Source organism: Triturus cristatus, chromosome 10 (assembly GCF_964204655.1).
Source record: "Triturus cristatus chromosome 10, aTriCri1.1, whole genome shotgun sequence".
In the NCBI taxonomy this organism is placed as follows: Eukaryota; Metazoa; Chordata; class Amphibia; order Caudata; family Salamandridae; genus Triturus; species Triturus cristatus.
Genome location: NC_140593.1, coordinates 1,036,253,953 through 1,036,271,941, shown reverse-complemented (window position 1 = coordinate 1,036,271,941; position 17,989 = coordinate 1,036,253,953). Strand labels below are relative to the sequence as shown.

Here is a 17,989-nt window from a genome sequence, read left to right as displayed (position 1 = left end):
CATGTATATCGTTCAATTTACAAATGAAGAAAGCGAATATATGATGTTACACCGCGGGCAAATACCACGCGGTAGGTTAAAAGGCGGACGTTACATTGTCCGCGTTGTTCCCACGCATGGCATTACATCGCAAGTCGTTTCTATGACTTGCACTAGATGGCGCGCTGGACTTAGGAATAGTATAAATTACTATTCCTACTCCAGTTAGCGCAACAGAAGGGAATGTGTTGGACTTAAAATCCAACCCATTCCCTGGTGTTGCACGCCATCTAGCGCAAGTCGTTGAAACGCCTTGCGATGTAATGCCATGCGTGGTAACAACACGGACGATGTAACGTCCGCGTTGTTATCAATGCGCGGGGTACTGACAGCGTTGTAAACGCTGTCTCCCGAATAGAGCATGTTCTTCATAGGGAACACACTAAATTAACCTAATTTGTTAAACAAATGCATTTTTATTATTAAAAAACAAAACGAATTCGTTTTTAGAATTTTATTTAAAAAATCTAATTTCTGTATTGAAGTAGATTTTGTCATTTCTTCTAGGCATATTTCCCCTTCCTTTCTTCGAGGATGCGTTTTGTATCCAACAGAAAGGATTATTAAACCATTTTGAGATGTTAATGTTACAGAAAGTAGATGGGGGGGCAGACGTTTCACAAAGCCAGGGAGTCTTACTATGATTTCTGCACAAAAATAGAATGTGGAGAGGTGTGGCTCACTAGTTAGAGGCGGCAGACCCGTAAGCAGAGAATCGGCCAGGGACCAGGGTTCAATCCCCGACGCGGCAGGGTTGTGGACCAGGGTCAAAATGGACTCGATAATTCTCGCCTCGGTACCTACTCTAACCAGGAACACACTCGGCAACTCTGGGCATTAAGCTTGCCTCATCTCTACAACGGCCCCCCACAGACGCCGGGGATGCCTGGTTTCACCTTGGAGATACCCAGAAAGGGACCATCTCACAGGGATAGCCAGGACGGGTTCCCCAGCAGTCTACAGCGCCGGGACGCCCTGGTGTTGGGTAGCTGTGCGCTTTACAAGTCTACAACATTTACATTTACTAGTAATATAAGCATTTGGCTATCCGATAAGTATGCGCTTTTTTCTTAGTGATAGTGCTTGGTGATGGACAGGCGAGTTTGTGTGTGTGTATATTTCTGTGTTGGTAGGGTTGTATGAATGGGCAAGTTGATGAATTAGTTGGCTATGTGAGTGGGCAAGTAAATGTTGATAATCGTAGGGGTAAATGAGAGTGATAGGATGAATGGATTTGGTGAATGTGTATGAGAGAGCACAGCAAAGTTGTGAAGACCACCCAAAGCTCCTGAACCTCTCTGCAGCCACTTCCTTCTCGCATTCTCTGAACCCTCCATCATCATCTTGACCTCCCCCAGTGGCGCCATCTCACAAAAAAGAGCAGTCGATTCTGGTACCGGAAGATCGCATTGCAGATACTTGGAAGGCAACAAAAGGGCACAAGCCAAGCATATCCACTCCAGATCAAACCCAATGGATACATGATGGAAAGAAAAGAATGACCAACAAAACACAATGGATACATGATGGAAAGAAAAGAATGACCAACAAAACACAATGGATACATGATGGAAAGAAAAGAAAAACCAACACTCTGTAGTCTTAATTGTGGTCAACAACAGCAGTGGCCCTCTTTGAAGTCAGACTTTTTTTTTTTTAGAACACACTAAGTAAAATGATGCCAAGTTGTCTTTTATTAATGTAGTTGGAAGTTTCTAGGCGTGTATTTTGTAATTGGGTAAAATCATTGAAAGCTGTTTTGAATAATTAAAAAAAGATGTTTTCATTTTACCATCATGCACCAACATATGTAAATATTCACATTCTGCTTCAAAGATGTTTGAATGCAACGTGGATATTAATATTAGTTAGAATAATCTGCATTTGCTGTACAAAGTTAAATCAGATGTGTGGTTGCCTTCCACAGACTAATATGGGCAGCATTTAGAATTACAATAAAAGTTCACAATATTTTGTACAGAGACGCAAAGTGGTACAGACAGCCTACACCTTACAATGATGAAGGTTTATTCTGATCTCAGCCAACAGCTTCTCTAGACACTGGCTGTCACCTGTAGTGCACACAACAACTTTCAGGAGGGCTGGTGTGTGACATTATGTTACGGTGCTAGAAATTGACTACTTTGCCTCGCACTTCAGGCAGATTCCGACAGAAAAGTGGAAACACTCAATTGACGCCTTTGACTAACATTTCCAGCACTGAATGATGTCCTGTGGGTAGTTCCAAAATGTGAATGACACTTCCAACAAGCAATGGAGGAATGGGGCTGACACTTGACACCTCTCTATGTAGATTGTCCAGTGAGCTGATCCAAAACCTTAAGAGCGCTTCCAAAAAGCAATTTTTGAAGGAAGGTTAGCCAAAGTCCTTCTCTCTATGACGATTGCTTATTATCATTTTATTTATGACTTTCGCTTTCTTGGGCTTTAGGGCTGTCTTTACGCCAGAACTAAAAAAACAACTTTTCACATGAACTGCACATCTCAGATGGGCTCTGCACAATTTACATCTCTTGCCCTCACATGTCTAGAGATAAAGAAAGCCCGAATGAGCAAGCAAGAAAACAAGCCATATGAATCAGTGCTTTGAAGCATGCAGCAAACTTTCAATTCTTCTGAGAATCTTCTCCTCCCTGCATCCATTTAGAAAGTATGGTCATGTGCTCTTTTAAACTCTTGTACAGTTGCTTTGATGACTAATATTGTCTAATATGACTGACTGACAAAAAATATGTCCTGGCTGTCGGGATATAGGAATTTGACATCCCTGATGACATCGAAGTAAGTTTTCAAACTAAAAAAGAGGGCCACTGTTCCGTCGGTGGGGGTGCAAAAAATTCACCCCCTCACCAGCAAGAGAAGTAAAAGAAGTAGAAGAATAAGCAAGCGGTAAACCTAGGTCTAGAACCCACTCTGCAGGGGGGAGGGCAAGTTTTGTCTCATGTTGCACTTACACACCCCAAAGGATGTCATGCTTCATCATCGGGCGTTTGCTCCTCGTTCGAGCCGGCGCTGCAATACCCTACGGGTCCCCCGAAGGGTCACCTTAGTGGAGATCTTTTTGAGAACAGCCATCAGATGAGTGTGGGTGTGTGGGGGGGTCCTATGTGCACCAAGGCAGCGCTGGTGGAGATTTCCGAAGCCATTCGCGACTGTTTAGATGCCGGTGGGAGAGCAGCATTGGTAATGCTCGACCTGTCAGCAGCATTCGATACGGTCCCGCACTCCCTGCTGCTCGCCCGACTCAATGAGATTGGTGTCTCTGGCGCTGCCTGGGGCTGGCTGAGGTCCTTCCTTGAAGGGCGGGTTCAACAGGTTTGGCTGCCACCGGCCGCTTCAACTCCGCAGCCGGTCACGACTGGTGTCCCACAGGGGTCTTCCCTTAGCCCCCCTCTTTTCAATATCTACGTTACTCCTCTGGTCTATATAGCCGAGGACTTGGGTGCTAAGGTGATAGCCTATGTCGATGACACCCAGCTTCTCTTTACCTGGGAAAAGGATGAGGACTCTGTATCCTTTGTTCAGCACTGCTTGTGTTCGGTTTTTGAGTGGCTTGCGGTGGCCCAACTCAAATGTAATGAAGACAAGTCAGAGATCCTACTCTACGGTAACTTCTCTCCAGGCTTCTGAGACACAATCTGGCCTCCTGGGTTCCCTCTACCAACCTCTAATGGAAAATCCACTAAAAACCTTGGAGTGTGGTTCGAGGATAACCTCTCCTTTTCTGCTTAGGTGAAAAAGCTCTTAGGCAGCTGCTTTGGCCTTCTTAAAGCACTAAAGAGTTTCTTACCTCTCCTCCCTAGGGCTGCCAAAGAGACGGTTATCCGTGCCTTGATCCTTTCTCAATTGGACTACGCTAATGCGTTGTACATTGGCATTCCTGGATACTCTATGAATAGACTCCAGGATATTCAGAATGGGGCCGCTAGGCTGCTCCTGGGAATTGCTAAGAGGAGCAGCGTGTGTGAACATCTCCGCGTACTCCACTGGCTTCCCGTAGCGGATCAGGTAAAATTTAAATCCCTGGTCATGGCCCATTTAGCCCTCTATGGTCGTGGGCCCACCTATTTACAGAATCGGTTCTCCTTTTATGTCCCGTTGAGACAACTGCGCTCTTCAGCTCTCCTCCTAGCTAGGGTGCCCCGCTGCATCCGCCACAAGCTGGGCGGCTGTTCCCTGGCTGTTAAGGCTGCCCAGGCGTGGAATGCCCTTCTGTTTCCATTACACAATACTCAAGAAACTTTTAAAATCTCACCTGTTCCCGTAAATGACGATGGTATAGTTCAGTGACTCCTCTTGGATCCGCGCCGGGACACTCTTCGGAGTAGCTGTTGCGTGTTATAATAGTACTTAACATGTGCACGGTGAAAGTGTATGTGAAAGATAAAAATGGCTAAGGGATACCAGAGAAGGGGTATCTTTATTGTTGCGGTACCCTTGTCATACTAAAAAAACCCAAAGGTAACTAAAAGGTTAGGTCGACATGTTTAGCGCCTAGATGGTCATAAGGATCCGTGGCGCTTCCTCAGGACCAAGAATACATAGTGATGTGAAAAGTGCAAGTGAGTGGAGGGATTCTAACCCTCAGTGCAGTCAGGGCGGGCTAGTGCTGTGAACAACTACAGCTCAGCTACAACTAAATAGTTGATCCGCTCCTGATGTGACCTAGGAGTAAAAAGGGAAACTGAAAAACAACAATACACACATGAAGTATCAATCACAGACATCAATGTGTGCCTCTACAGAAAAGATAAAACCACGCACAATGCACATGAGGCATGAGGCTGACAATGCCTCTACCATGGGACAGACCCCGGCAATGGTGGCCGCCCGAGTGGGCACAGTGTGCCGGCTGCCGGTTGCGCCAGAGAACGCAGAGATGGCACCACCGGTACCCAGGACAACCCCCCTGCATGGGACCGTGCCGTGTCTGCAAAGTTCACACCTTGGGGCCAAGGTGGGGGTCAGTTACCCTGATCCAGAACCTGTTAGAATCACCAAGCGCAAGGCTGACAATGGCGGAGTGGTGTGAGGTAGAAGGCCCATCCTGAAGGACCAACACCTACATGTCCTATACCAAGCCCGCTGTGCTACTTCTATCAAGTGGTGGGGATTCTGTTGTGTAGTTGAAACCATAAAGAAAGACATTTCCTTACCTAAAGTCACGTGGAGGATTACTCCATGGGCTAGGGCGTAGGTAAAACCGGTGGTGCCGCCTCTGCGTTCGCCCATTTCTCTGGCCCACTCGGACGGCCACCATGTCTGGAGCCTGTCCCATGGTAGAGGCATTGTTAGCCTCATGTCTCATGCGCACTGTGCGCGGTTTTATGTTTTCTATGGAGGCACACATTGATGTCTATGATTTATCCTTCATGTGTGTCTTGTTGTTTTTTTTTAAAAAATACAATGAAAAATAAACATAATTACCATACACCAAAAAGCATTAAAATAAAATAACGTCACTATGGATCACTGAAATCAAAAGCAAATATGACATTAACAATATCAGTACATAGCATGGCAACAATTAGAGGGAGGGTAGGTGTGGGGCAGGTGATACGGCAATTAAAGAAATAATAAACCAGCAGCGAGATGATCAGGAGGGACAATTCTGCGACAAAGGCTGCAAATGGGCATAAGAACATAACGGAAAAGCACAATTAATTAATAAATACAGTTTAAGACAATAGTGGTACAGAGATTTCACACAATTATTACTGATCTTCAGGATTGTCAACCACAGTTTGATGTTCGGCTTGCTATTGAGCAAACATACCCCAGAAACTCTTCGATCGGTTACAAGGAGGGAGCATTACGTTATAGACATCGGTTTGGGTATTGCAGTAGACCATATCGTGTTCCCACTCTACCACCATGGGCACAGGGCCTCTCATCTAACGTATCGCCAGCCGGCGCTTGGTGAGGAGAAGACCCATTGCTACCAATTTGCGTACACCTTTCTTGAGGGGTTTAGTATATCCCAGAAGCGTCAGTAGGGGATCCGGAGCAAGGGATAGCCCAAGAATATCGTTCAGCTTCTGAAATACTGTTCCCCAATAATGTTGTACTTGTGCACACTTCCAGTGTGCAGCGTATGACACCTCTCACAATGATCCGTGTCCCTCAATCCATACCCAAATAGATGTAAAGGGGAATAATAGACTCTATTTAAAAATGTAAAATGAGCGAGACGGTGACGGCCATTGATAGAAACCTTACGGGTTACCTCGCAGCAGTAAAACCATATGTCATCTGTAATGGGTACCCCTATATCTAATTGCCAGGCTTGCCAAACCTTGCTGTGGGAGGAAGTCTTTGTATCCAGGGCTGTGGCGTATAACTTTGAAATGATCTTACATGGGGACTGAGCACTCAACAGAGCTGTCAAAGGAGTAATGACCAAGGGCTCCTGTAATTCTTCGCCCAGTATAGCACGTAAGGCGTGTCGGGTTCTAAAGAAGTGGAATCTGGTCAGGGCCGAATGCTCACCGCTATCTCCTCCCACGTGCCCATCGGCTCATGCCTGAAGAGGTAACCCATGTTCTGAATGCGTAATTTGTTGAAGGAATCCAGGGTCCCTTTCTCCGAACTAAGCGCGAACCATTGGCACCATTCAACATGCACACGTGGCGAATATAATTGCTCCCCATCATACATTCTGAGCAACGCATTCCACGCGTGAACAACAGAGTTAATTGAGTCCAGTATACCGCAGCGCCTCGTTGGGGCCTGCGTTAGGAAGCGAGGCAGGAAGTGCGGGGCAGCGGCAACCTTTTCAATGTGGAGATGAGCCAAATCATAGGGCCCATGTACCCAGCTGTGTGCATGAGAGGCCTGTGCCGCTCTGTAATACAATTCAAAATTCGGGGCATTCTGTCTGCCGGCGGTGTACGAGAGCATGAGGGTGTCCAAGGTGACTCTAGGAGATTTACTAGCCCATGCTAATTTGATCATCATGGATCAAAGTTCGCGAAACAGTTGTTGAGGGACCACTATGGGTATATTGACGAATAGAAAGAGCAGGCGGGGGAGTACAACCATTTTCATCAAAGAGACTCTGCCGGCCAAGGACAATGGAAGTCGTATCCATCTATCTATATCGTCCCCAATCTTATCTATCACTTTACCATAATTAGCTTTAATTACCACATCAGCATCGGCGTGGACCTGGATACCCAGATAACGCACCGGTTCGGTGGTCCATTGTATCAGTAAATCAAGCGGAAACTGCACCGTAGAAGGCGTCAGCGGAAATAATATGGATTTGTCCCAATTAATCTTTAGGCCGGAGAGCCCACCGAAGCGTAGCACCTCGCGGATCACTGGTGATAGATGGGCCTCGGGGTCTCTAACATATAAAAGTGTATCATCTGTATAAGCAGAGGTGATGAGATTATAATGAGGAAAGCGAAGTCCTCTATGACTGTGATATTCACATAGAGCCTGCAACAGAGACTCAGCGGCTACCGCATACAACAAAGGGAACAACGGGCATCCCTACCTTGAGCCCTGCCCAATTGGGAATGGGACAGAGACCTCATCACCCGTGCGTACCCAAGCCACTGGAGAATTGTATAACACTGAAACCAGTTGCAGATACACCTCACCGACCCTTAAGCGGCGCAACACGACATACATAAATTTCCATTCAATTGAATCGAAAGCCTTCTCAGCATCTAAAAAAAACGCGGTGGCTTTAACCTCCGGGCGGACATGCTGCAGAGCCCCAAAAACCATGCTGAGGTTGTGTGAGAGCGCGCCACCCGGGATGAACCCAGCTTGCTCAGGACCAATAAGCTGAGGGAGGAGTGGCGATAGACGATTTGCCAAGATTTTCGCGGACAGATTAGTGTCCACATTGATTAATGAGAGCAGACGATAGGAGGGGCATCTACGGGGGTCTTTATTGGGCTTTAACAAAGTAATGATCAACGCCTCTCGCATAGATGGGGGCATGATACCGTCTGCAGCCAACTCGTGAAATAGAGATGTTAGATGTGGAATTAAAGCCTTTATAAAATGTGACCGTGAGGCCATCAAGCCCAGGGGCGCTACCCTAATGCTTAGAACCCAGAGCGAGGCGAACGTCCGCCACTTCAACAGGGCGCATCAAAAACTCTCACTGCCAGTTCTGTAGCCAGGGAAGCTGTATGTATTCTAAGTAGTCAGTGATATCTTCATCACTGGGGGCGAGTTTAGATCTATACAGCTCCTGATAATAAGACTGTAACTGAACATTAATGTCAGTATGTAGCGTCAGGAGTGACCCATCATCTCCCTCCAATTCGACGATGCCTCCAATGTCAAGTCGGCAGCGGGCCATTGCCGCCAGTACTGAGCCAGGCCGATCGGACTCGCCATAAGCTCTAGCGAAAGCGTACTTGCCCATATGTTTGACCTCGCTATCGGCCTCCTCATGGAATTCAGCCAGAGTGGCCTTAAGTTGTTCACGCAACTTGGGGTCGTTAGTGTGTAGTAGGCGCGTCTCCAGGTCAGACAAACGGGACTCCAGCCAGGCAAGACGACCACGAATAGCACGGAGAACACCCACATGTTTACTAATGGCTACTCCTTTAATGAAGACCTTAAAAGCCTCCCACACTGTGGTAAAGAGTCGACCGATCCCACATTGATCTCAAAATACCCGGATTTGCATCTTTCAGCTCTGAGTGGAAAACAGAGTCTAACAGCAAATAAGGTGGGAAACGGCACAAAAAAGGAGGAGAGGAACAAGGTGGCACCGCCACAGTGATCGTGACAGGGGAGTGATGCGAAAAAGAAAAAAAGAATAAACCGACTAAACAAACCTCTCCCCACCCACGCCCTGCACTCCCCAACTTTGCAGAGGCGAGCCACCCACCCAGGAATTAAAAAAAAAAAGGGGCGACCATGACACAATCACACCTAAAATGTCACAAAAAAAAAAAAAAACAAGAAGTGAAGCAGCGGTTAACGCAGTGGGGTAGATGTTACCCAGCAACACGAACTGAACCAATGCACCGCCATAGCTCCGCATGCAGAATATAGAAAACTCCCTAGGTACATGACACAGGGCAATAAGCCAATAGCACATAACAGATAAAGCCATGCCATGTTGGTACCATTAGCGTACTAAGCAGACACCTCCATGAGACATAATATCAAAACTTGACCCTCAATCTAGGATCAGGACCAGAAGTGGGAAATGACATTTGTTAAAGATAAACTATCCTAGAGCAGGCACACAACATCTTATCCTACGAAACATATTGGCCAACCAGCAAGACAAGTGAGCGATGCATATATAATGTTTTGACCGTGCAGAGCTATTTCGAAGATACAAACAAAGCATCATTGCATTTATGGAATGTCAACATTATCTCAGTCATTGTCATCGAGACTGCCAGGTGCTTCATGCACTACAGGAGCATCATTCTGGTCCTTCGCACATTTGCCAGCTTTCTCCCATTCTCAAAATGCTTTCTGCAGGGACTGTGGGTTGGAGTAAACCCTGGGCTTACCATCAAATAGAACTTTGAGACGCGCTGGATATAACATAGCATACTCAATGTGTTGGTCACGCAATTTCCGCCTCAAGGGGATGAATTGTCACCTGGCCTCCTGCACATTGAGGGTGAAATCCGGGAACAGAGAGATGGAAGAGCCTTCGTATTGCAATGTACCCAGTTCTCGTGCCTTACGCAGCGCAGCATCCCTGTCCCGGTAGTTTACAAGTTTCGCTATTATAGGCCGAGGCGGGGCACCAGTCTGGGGACGAGGGCCAAGAGATCGGTGTGCTCTTTCAACGACAAAAAGGTGGGAAAAGGTATCTGCTCCTAGAAGGGTGGTTAAAAGCTTTTCAACGAATGTTTCCATATGTTCGGTCGCTGTAGATTCTGCCAGGCCCGTAATGCGGAGGTTACTGCGACGCGACCGGGCCTCCAGGTCCTCAGCCTGATCCTGTAGTGCAGCCAATGAGCGCTCGACCCGCTTCTGCATGCCACCAGCGTCATTCTGGGCCTCCTCTACTTCAGTTATGCGGCGCTCTGCCATGTTTATGCACTCTGAATGTTTATCGACCCTCTCGGACATCCTGTCCATCCTGTAGGCCAACGTATCTATCTTGGAGTCAATGGCAGTCAGCCCCTTTTGCATAGTCGCAATGATCTGCTTGATGTCGCTCACCGGGTCGTCAGCGGGGGCCTCCAGCTCGGAAAGCGCATTGTCTGCCACCTCCTCGTGGCGCCGGGACTTACGGTGCTCGAAATTGAGCTTGGGTTGGGACTTGTCAGGCTTCTCCATCGCTAGATCTGCAAACAGTGGGCAACCCAGGAGAGCAGACACTGGGGCCAGCCGCGAGGCTGCGACCGGGAGTGGATGATGGCCGAAACTATAGAGCCAAACTAGTAGGGACGACGTGAGCCCCGCAATAAGAAGAAGATAGCCGGCAACCAACTATCCGGTGATCCAGCCTGGATGGGAGGGCAGTGCAAAGCATGCGACCGTGCAGAGGCAGAAGTAGGTACTGTTATATGGGCGGCAGCACCAGAGAGCAGCGATCGCCAAACCAGAAAAATTAAGCACTCACCACCAGTCCCAGTGTCCAGCATGAAGAGGGCCTGTGGAACAGCACCGGGGGGCCTCAGGTGCAGGGCTGGACTGCACTCTCAAAGGAAGAATGTCCACGTCTCAGGCAGCCACCTGTGCCGGGTCCAGAGCGAAGTGCAGGATAGGAGGCGAGCCGCATGAGGGGACATGTAGTGCCCTAGTCAGCCCCACCGCAGCCCAGCGCGAGGATGTCTTACCTCCGCAGAAGCCTCCGCCAACGGTGATCCTAGGTAGGCGCCGCTTCTCATGTGCCGACGCGACCAGCGACCAGGCTGCTCCAGCCCGCTTCTAGATGGAAGGAGCGCTGCAGGCCCCACACTATCGGGGGGCCCAGTTCGGGTTGGCAGTAGGACAGATGGTCACCAGCAGTCGCGGGCCCGCCCGGAGCAGCCGCCGGCTCCGACTCTGCAGACACGGCCCAGGCAGCAGGAAACACAGCTGACTCCTCCCGCGAGCGCGCGGGTAGAAGGCTGCACCACGCCGCTCACGTGTTTCAGCGATTCAGTGCTTCCCAGCAGCGATTTCGGGGATACAAGTACAGCCCTGGATGGAGCGAGTAGTCAGGAGGGCAAAACCGCCGCAGCCACTTCGAGTTGAGCTAGGGAGTAAACGGATATTTGCCGGATTACTGCGGTGTGTGACGGAGCCCTAAAGCGGAGTGGCCATTTTCCAACGGGACAAGCTCCGCCTCCCGTCTTGTTGTTTTTCTGTCTCCCTTTTTACTTCTAGGTCACAGCAGGAGCTGATCAACTATTTAGTTGTAGCTGAGCTGTAGTTTTTCACAGCACTAGCCTCCCTGACTGCACTTAGGGTTAGAATCCCTCCACTCACTTGCATTTATCACATCACTATTTATTCTTGGTCATGAGGAAGCGCCATGGATCCTTATGACCATCTAGGTGTGAAACATGTCGACCTGACATTTTAGTTACCGGGTGCACATCACTGCCCACAGGAGTAACGTACAACCTTCGATTTTTTTTAGTAATACAAGGGTACCGCAACAATAACGATACCCCTTCTCTGGTATCCCTTAGCCATTTTTATCCTTCACATACACTTTCACCATGCACATAGGACCCCGCCCACACACCCGCACTCATATAACGGCTGTTCTCAAAAAGATCTCTGCTAAAGTGACCCTTCGGGGACCCGTAGGGCATTGCAGCGCCGGCCCGACGAGGAGCAAATGTACTATGATGAAGCATGACATCCTTCGGGTGTGTGAGGGCAACATGAGACAAGACTTGTCCTTCCCCCTGCAGAGTGGGTTCTAGACCTAGGTTTACGGCTTGCTTCTTCTTCTACTTCTTTTACTTCTCTTGCTGGTGAGTGGGTGACTTTTTTGCATCCCCACCGATGGAACAGTGACCCTCTTTTTTGGTTTGACGACTTGATCGTGGAGCACGGGCGCTGGACCAAAATTAGATCCAGGTCCCTCTCCTTCTCTTTTGTTGACACATCAATATAAGTTTGTCAATAATGCCCCTGTAGCCATAAAATATAACCATGCTCATACACATGCATCAGAATCGCAGACCTTCTTAGCGTCACACAGTCTTGACTTGCTCTACATCAATAATATTGGGGGCTCTTCCACCTCACTACCATTATTTGATATGCTGATTCCTAAAGGAAATTCCATCAATAATAGCACACAAAAGTCCTTGAGTCAATGTAGCCATCATACACAGAGACACTTGGTAGTGCACCACAACTAATTATATCTCCTTCTAATCCCTCAGACTTCTTTTATTCATAATCAGACTCAACCACAGAAACACAAGGACATTCTGCATCAGCTGATGCCCCTCCAATCCCCAGGCCCCAACATCACCTTCCTCTACTATTCTAAAGAACTCAACAAAGATTTTTTTATTTTTTAAAAGAACCCCTGACAGCTAAACTCGAAGATTTCTGACAGGCCATAATCTCACCTAGCATGTCACTTCATGAACCCTTAAGAAAGGCAACAGTCTAACCACATTATCACCAAACCTAATTTGTGCTTTAGATCAACTTATCCTAGACTGGTTAGCTATAGATGCATGATGCCCTTCCCATGCTCATCTCTGATCTTGAATTCCAAAAACGTGTGCACACAAAACCAATCAGAATTTGGAAACCACATCTGAAATGCATTTCCAACCAGCCCCTCTCTTATCAGCCTTAAGATAGTGCTAAGAATGACAACTCCCTCAACTCCACTGACTCCATTACAGTTTCCCACAATGATTCAACTCAGAACATCATGATTGTCGTAGCACCTCACAATCTAAACTCCATGAACGGTAGACCTTCCGCATTTTGTACTCAAAATACTTTCATACCAGTAAAGGATCAGCAAGGAGACTTGAGATGTCTTGAGAGAAAATCTGAATCCCTAAAGCTCTTGTAGCTCGAAACAAACAAAGAAAACTTACAAAGGCATAAGTCTCCTAACTTAAGCCAACTACTTTAGAAACTGTATCAGTGTAGCAAGTAACTACTCAAGAGCCCTCTTCCAAATCATAAAGCCATGTATGAACCCTTTTAGCCAACCTAACATGCCTAGCTCAGTCACCGAGAAGAAAGCTGCACCAAATTCCTTGTTAAGAAAAACTATGATGACCTAAATCTTTCCCATTCATCCTTCACTCTTCCTATTCCAAAAAGATCAGTAATTAAATGGTTGTTCTTGCAACCGCTAGCTTTAGAGCCACTTCTTAAGATCTCCACAACTTGCTTGAAGGTCCCACTCACAGTTATTCTAATCAGCGTTTCAACAGCACTCAAATTGGACCAAGTATCTCCCATATTCAAGAAATTAAACCTCAATCAAAAAAAAAAAACTTCAAGCCTTTGGACCAACCACCAAACTACAATTCCTGGGACTGCTGGTATACATTCTCAGCAAAAACCTCTTAAACAACTTTCAATCTGGTTTCAGACCTAAACGCAGCACAAAGACGTCAGTCCTTAAAACCCTAGATGACCATCCTCAGAATCATTGATAATAGAATCACGTCTACTGGCCTTACAGGATTTATCTGCTGCCTTCAACACAATCAGGTATTACTCCATTCTAAGGCTCTGATTAGGAGATAGGTGGATGCCATGAGGGGATTCCTGATGGGCTAAATAATTGTTACAGGCTGGTATTTCTGCATTGAATTCTGCCCAATGTGCAAACACAAAATGTACCTTCCAGAGTTCTGCCCAATTTTCCCTATTCTGAGGAGTTTAACACTCCCATTTTCCACCAGTTCTGAGTAGCTGATAAATGGGAGCAGGGGTTTTCCTGTGGAGCGCGGATAGAGGGATGGAAGCAGAGAGGATAGGGTAAGGAAGGGGAAGTGTTGTTGTGGCAGGGGCATGCATTGCATGCTCCAGTTTTGCCAGAGAAAATGCAGGGGCCATTGTATGATCTTTGGCTTTTATTGCATTTAACGCCTAACATGATTTACCAGCTGGAAACTTCGGCCAGCAAAAATCGGGCCCTGCCTTCCCACACAGAGGAATGTGGGGTCAATGGGCCATTTGTGATCAGGTGCACCAATATCCCACCCAGGTATACCACTCGGCATGACTTGCAATCAGTCCCTAAATGTCATTTGGGATTGAGTTCAAAATATTAAATTGGTTCCAATCATTTTTCCTACAAAAACATAATTTGCACCAATGGGATCCTAAATCGGCATCTAAACCAGTAAAATGTGGCATTTCTCAATTTTAAAACCACTCACCTCACCTTTTTAACTTATGTATGACAACATTGAGCACTATGGTCCAAGACAAGAGCACCTCCAGAGACCAATATACTGATGATGTATAATTGTATCGCAAAGTCTCCCATCTTTCAAACATTGCATCCCCAAAGAACTTCCATGAGAAGCAAATAAATTAGATACCCACTTACTTGCTAAAACTGAACCAAAACAAAACTGAATTCTTGCCATTACATTCCAACAACAGCCCTCCCCAAAGTCAATAAATGACTTGACACCTTTCTTCTGCTGTGCATTACGAACTGTTGAGTGCCACTTTCAAATCTCTTGAGTTTGCAATTGATATCAACCTCAACCTAATCAAGTACCTCAGTAAGCTGGCAAAACTAGCTTGACCTCTTAAAGCAAATTTCAGAACAGATGTCCAGTCACTCCTCAAAGGGGAAAAAATGCTCCTAGCTGGTGTACCCAAAACCTCAACTGGTCACCCTTTATCAAACATGAGGATTTGTCTCTAGGGCTAAAAATGATTACCATATTACCCTTATCTTAAAATCGACTAAACTGCTTCTCCTGGAGGCATGCATCATTTTCAAAGCAGCCTACTTAAGCCACAAGGATATCCAAGTCAGGTTTCCTCTCTGTCTTAAAATCAAACTTCATACCCCAGAAGTGAAAGGATGACAAGAGAGAAAAACAATATCTTACTTGAGATTCCTGTTCCTAATTAGGGAGAAGGGATTTAGGCCACCTTGCTAAGAACTTCTTCACTGATATGCAAATGATAGGATATACTTAAAGACAAAAATTAGGTTAATAAAGGAAATGTTCGGAAAGGATAACTGCATGCTTGTGTGACTGTTATATTCCAAAGAGTCTAGGCTGATAAATAAAATTGAACAACGCTTTATTCCTTATTCTTCTTGATGTGTGACAGGGGACTTTAAATGGTTTTCTGATTGGATGGTGCATCTGTGTGGGAGCAAGTTGAGTTTTCTGGTAGGAGGCATTCTGGGTCAAAGATAGGTTTGTGTGTAATGCAGAAACAACAATTGATGGACAGAATGCAGAACAATGTCATACATTCACCCCAGTACAGAGATCTGGGCCTAAATCCATCATTTTTTTGCTCACCATGCCATTCCAGTTTGAACCCAGCCATATGCAAATCAGTCTTGACCCTGTGCCTCATGGGAACAGTCCAGCTCGAACTGCCAAGCCAGGTCCTCCCTGGACTGGAACCAAGCATTCTAGGACCGGTTTCGGGGTTTCACCCCTCTTCAGCCAGGATAGCTTGATTCCAGTGGCATGGAGAGCACGGGACTCACGTCTGAGCATACCCGTCCCACTCGGGGTGACAAATGCAAAAACAACAATTGATGGACAGAATGCAGAACAATGTCATACATTCACCCCAGTACAGAGATCTGGGCCTAAATCCATTGTTTTTTTTCTCACCATGCCATTCCAGTTTGAACCCAGCCATATGCAAATCAGTCTTGACTCTGTGCCTCATGGGAACAGTCCAGCCCGAACTGCCAAGCCAGGTTCTCCCTGGACTGGAACCAAGCACCTAGGACCGGTTTCGGGGTTTCACCCCTCTTCAGCCAGGATAGCTTGATTCCAGTGGCATGGAGAGCACGGGACTCACGTCTGAGCATACCCGTCCCACTCGGGGTGACAAATGCAAAAACAACAATTGATGGACAGAATGCAGAACACTGTCACACATTCACCCCAGTACAGAGATCTGGGCCTAAATCCATCGTTTTTTTGCTCACCATGCCATTCCAGTTTGAACCCAGCCATATGCAAATCAGTCTTGATCCTGTGTTTTTATTAGGTCCTCCCTGGACTGGAACCAAGCATCCTAGGACCGGTTTCGGGGTTTCACCCCTCTTCAGCCAGGATAGCTTGATTCCAGTGGCATGGAGAGCACGGGACTCCCGTCTGAGCATACCCGTCCCACTCGGGGTGACAAATGCAGGCCTAGTATAACCCAGTTTAAAAATGGTTCTGTCTTTAATGAGTAACCATTTTAGAATAATGAAAACAGGAGTTGCATGGTCGTAATACCTGGCTTCTCTCATGAGGTAGAAAGCGTTTTTTGAATTGCCCATAGTATGGTTATTTATTTAGGGAATCTGCATTGTGTGATATACCTATTGTGAAGGTCAAGAAAGTAAGATGGTTTGTAGAGCAAACATGGGGAAGAAAGATTTTTCATTTGTTTTTGCAGGATGTTTGAGTAATGGATTGTTGATGTGTGTAAGACATTTTATTCTGTAGAAATTATACTGTCCAGCCACAAGCAGAAGGATTCTGACTTAGTCTCAAGAGTTGACATTATTCTAGTTAATATGATGTTCACATCGAAGCTATGCTATTTATCTAGGAGCAGCTGAAGGCTCCACACACGTACTCTATAAAAGATGGATCATTTTTGGAAAGTACGGGATATTCAGTGTTGAATGTCAGCCTTAGATGGATCAGAGATTCACAGATGCCTATACTAGTTAGGAAGTATGTTGAAGAGGATGTAGTCTTACGGCAAGAGCCATCGACTTCGAAGCTGGGGAACCGGGTTTGAGTCTCAGCAACGACGTTCAACATCCTGTGATTCTGGGCAAGTCACTTAATCTCCCTGTGCCTAAGAAAAAAAAATGAATGTGTCCATCTGTAACGAAACTGGTGCTCATGTAAAGCGCTCTGATAACCGATGTCTCTGGTCTAGTTCACGCTATATAAACCTCTAAAAAAAAGATAATAGGGGTTTTAGTTACCCCAATATATTTATTTTGCAATAGAAAGTGGCCTTGAGGAAATTCTTGATTTGTATATACATTTAAATATATTGTTTTTTTTAAGTATTGTTTTTGAAAACATATTTCTGTAGGAGGGCAATGATTTTGGAGAAACATACGAAGAGATTGAATTCTTTACGCCCCAAATACTAATATTGAAACTCCAAGTGGAAGAACCCAAAATTGGCTTTAACCCGAATTTCGAAGACTGCTGGAATTTAATCCGCCGCTGTTTCTATGAAGTTTTAAAGAGTGCTGAAGGACTTCCTAAGGTATGATAATGTTTAGATATGACTCAAGATGTAATTGCAATTAATGTTTTGTTATGAATGTTTAGCACGTCAAGCATAATAATGCTGAGAGTAAATCTCCATTGGTCTTATTTAATAATCCAAAATTGGTTAAATGGAATAAAAACATTTGGGCATTCTGTTGTCTGTGAAAGGAAAAACAATGCTGATATTAAAATTGAAGATTCAAAATATGAAGCTAGATACATTTTGAGATACAATGATGGTACTGAACAACCTGTTGTTGAAAGAGGCTTACAGCTAGAACAGTATTTAAATTTCTTCAAGAATGCAGCAGCAAGAGGATTTCGTTGCATAGGGTGGCCAAACCAGAACAACAGAGAGGATAGACAAACCCTACTTTGGGACATTAATTAATAATAAAGGAAAACAGAAAGGAAAAAAGTTCCTTAATTCCAACATTTCTTGGAAAATGATAAATGGGCTTTTGACTCGTGGACTAACAGAAATGGGATCATTATTGAAATGATATTTGTCCTTCCTTGTGGCTTTTGCTAAGCGAACCCTCAAGGCGATGTCA

At 45.8% G+C, this 17,989-nt stretch overlaps 1 protein-coding gene across 1 annotated transcript in view; it reads left to right on the top strand.

Moving 5' to 3' along the window:
- Window positions 1-17,989, top strand: part of DNAH3 (dynein axonemal heavy chain 3) — a 694,204-nt gene that overhangs the window by 143,591 nt on the left and 532,624 nt on the right. The window contains exon 10 of the mRNA XM_085629109.1: window positions 17,251-17,430. Coding sequence (XP_085485235.1) covers window positions 17,251-17,430 — 180 coding nt within the window. The remainder of the gene's footprint in view (window positions 1-17,250; window positions 17,431-17,989) is intronic.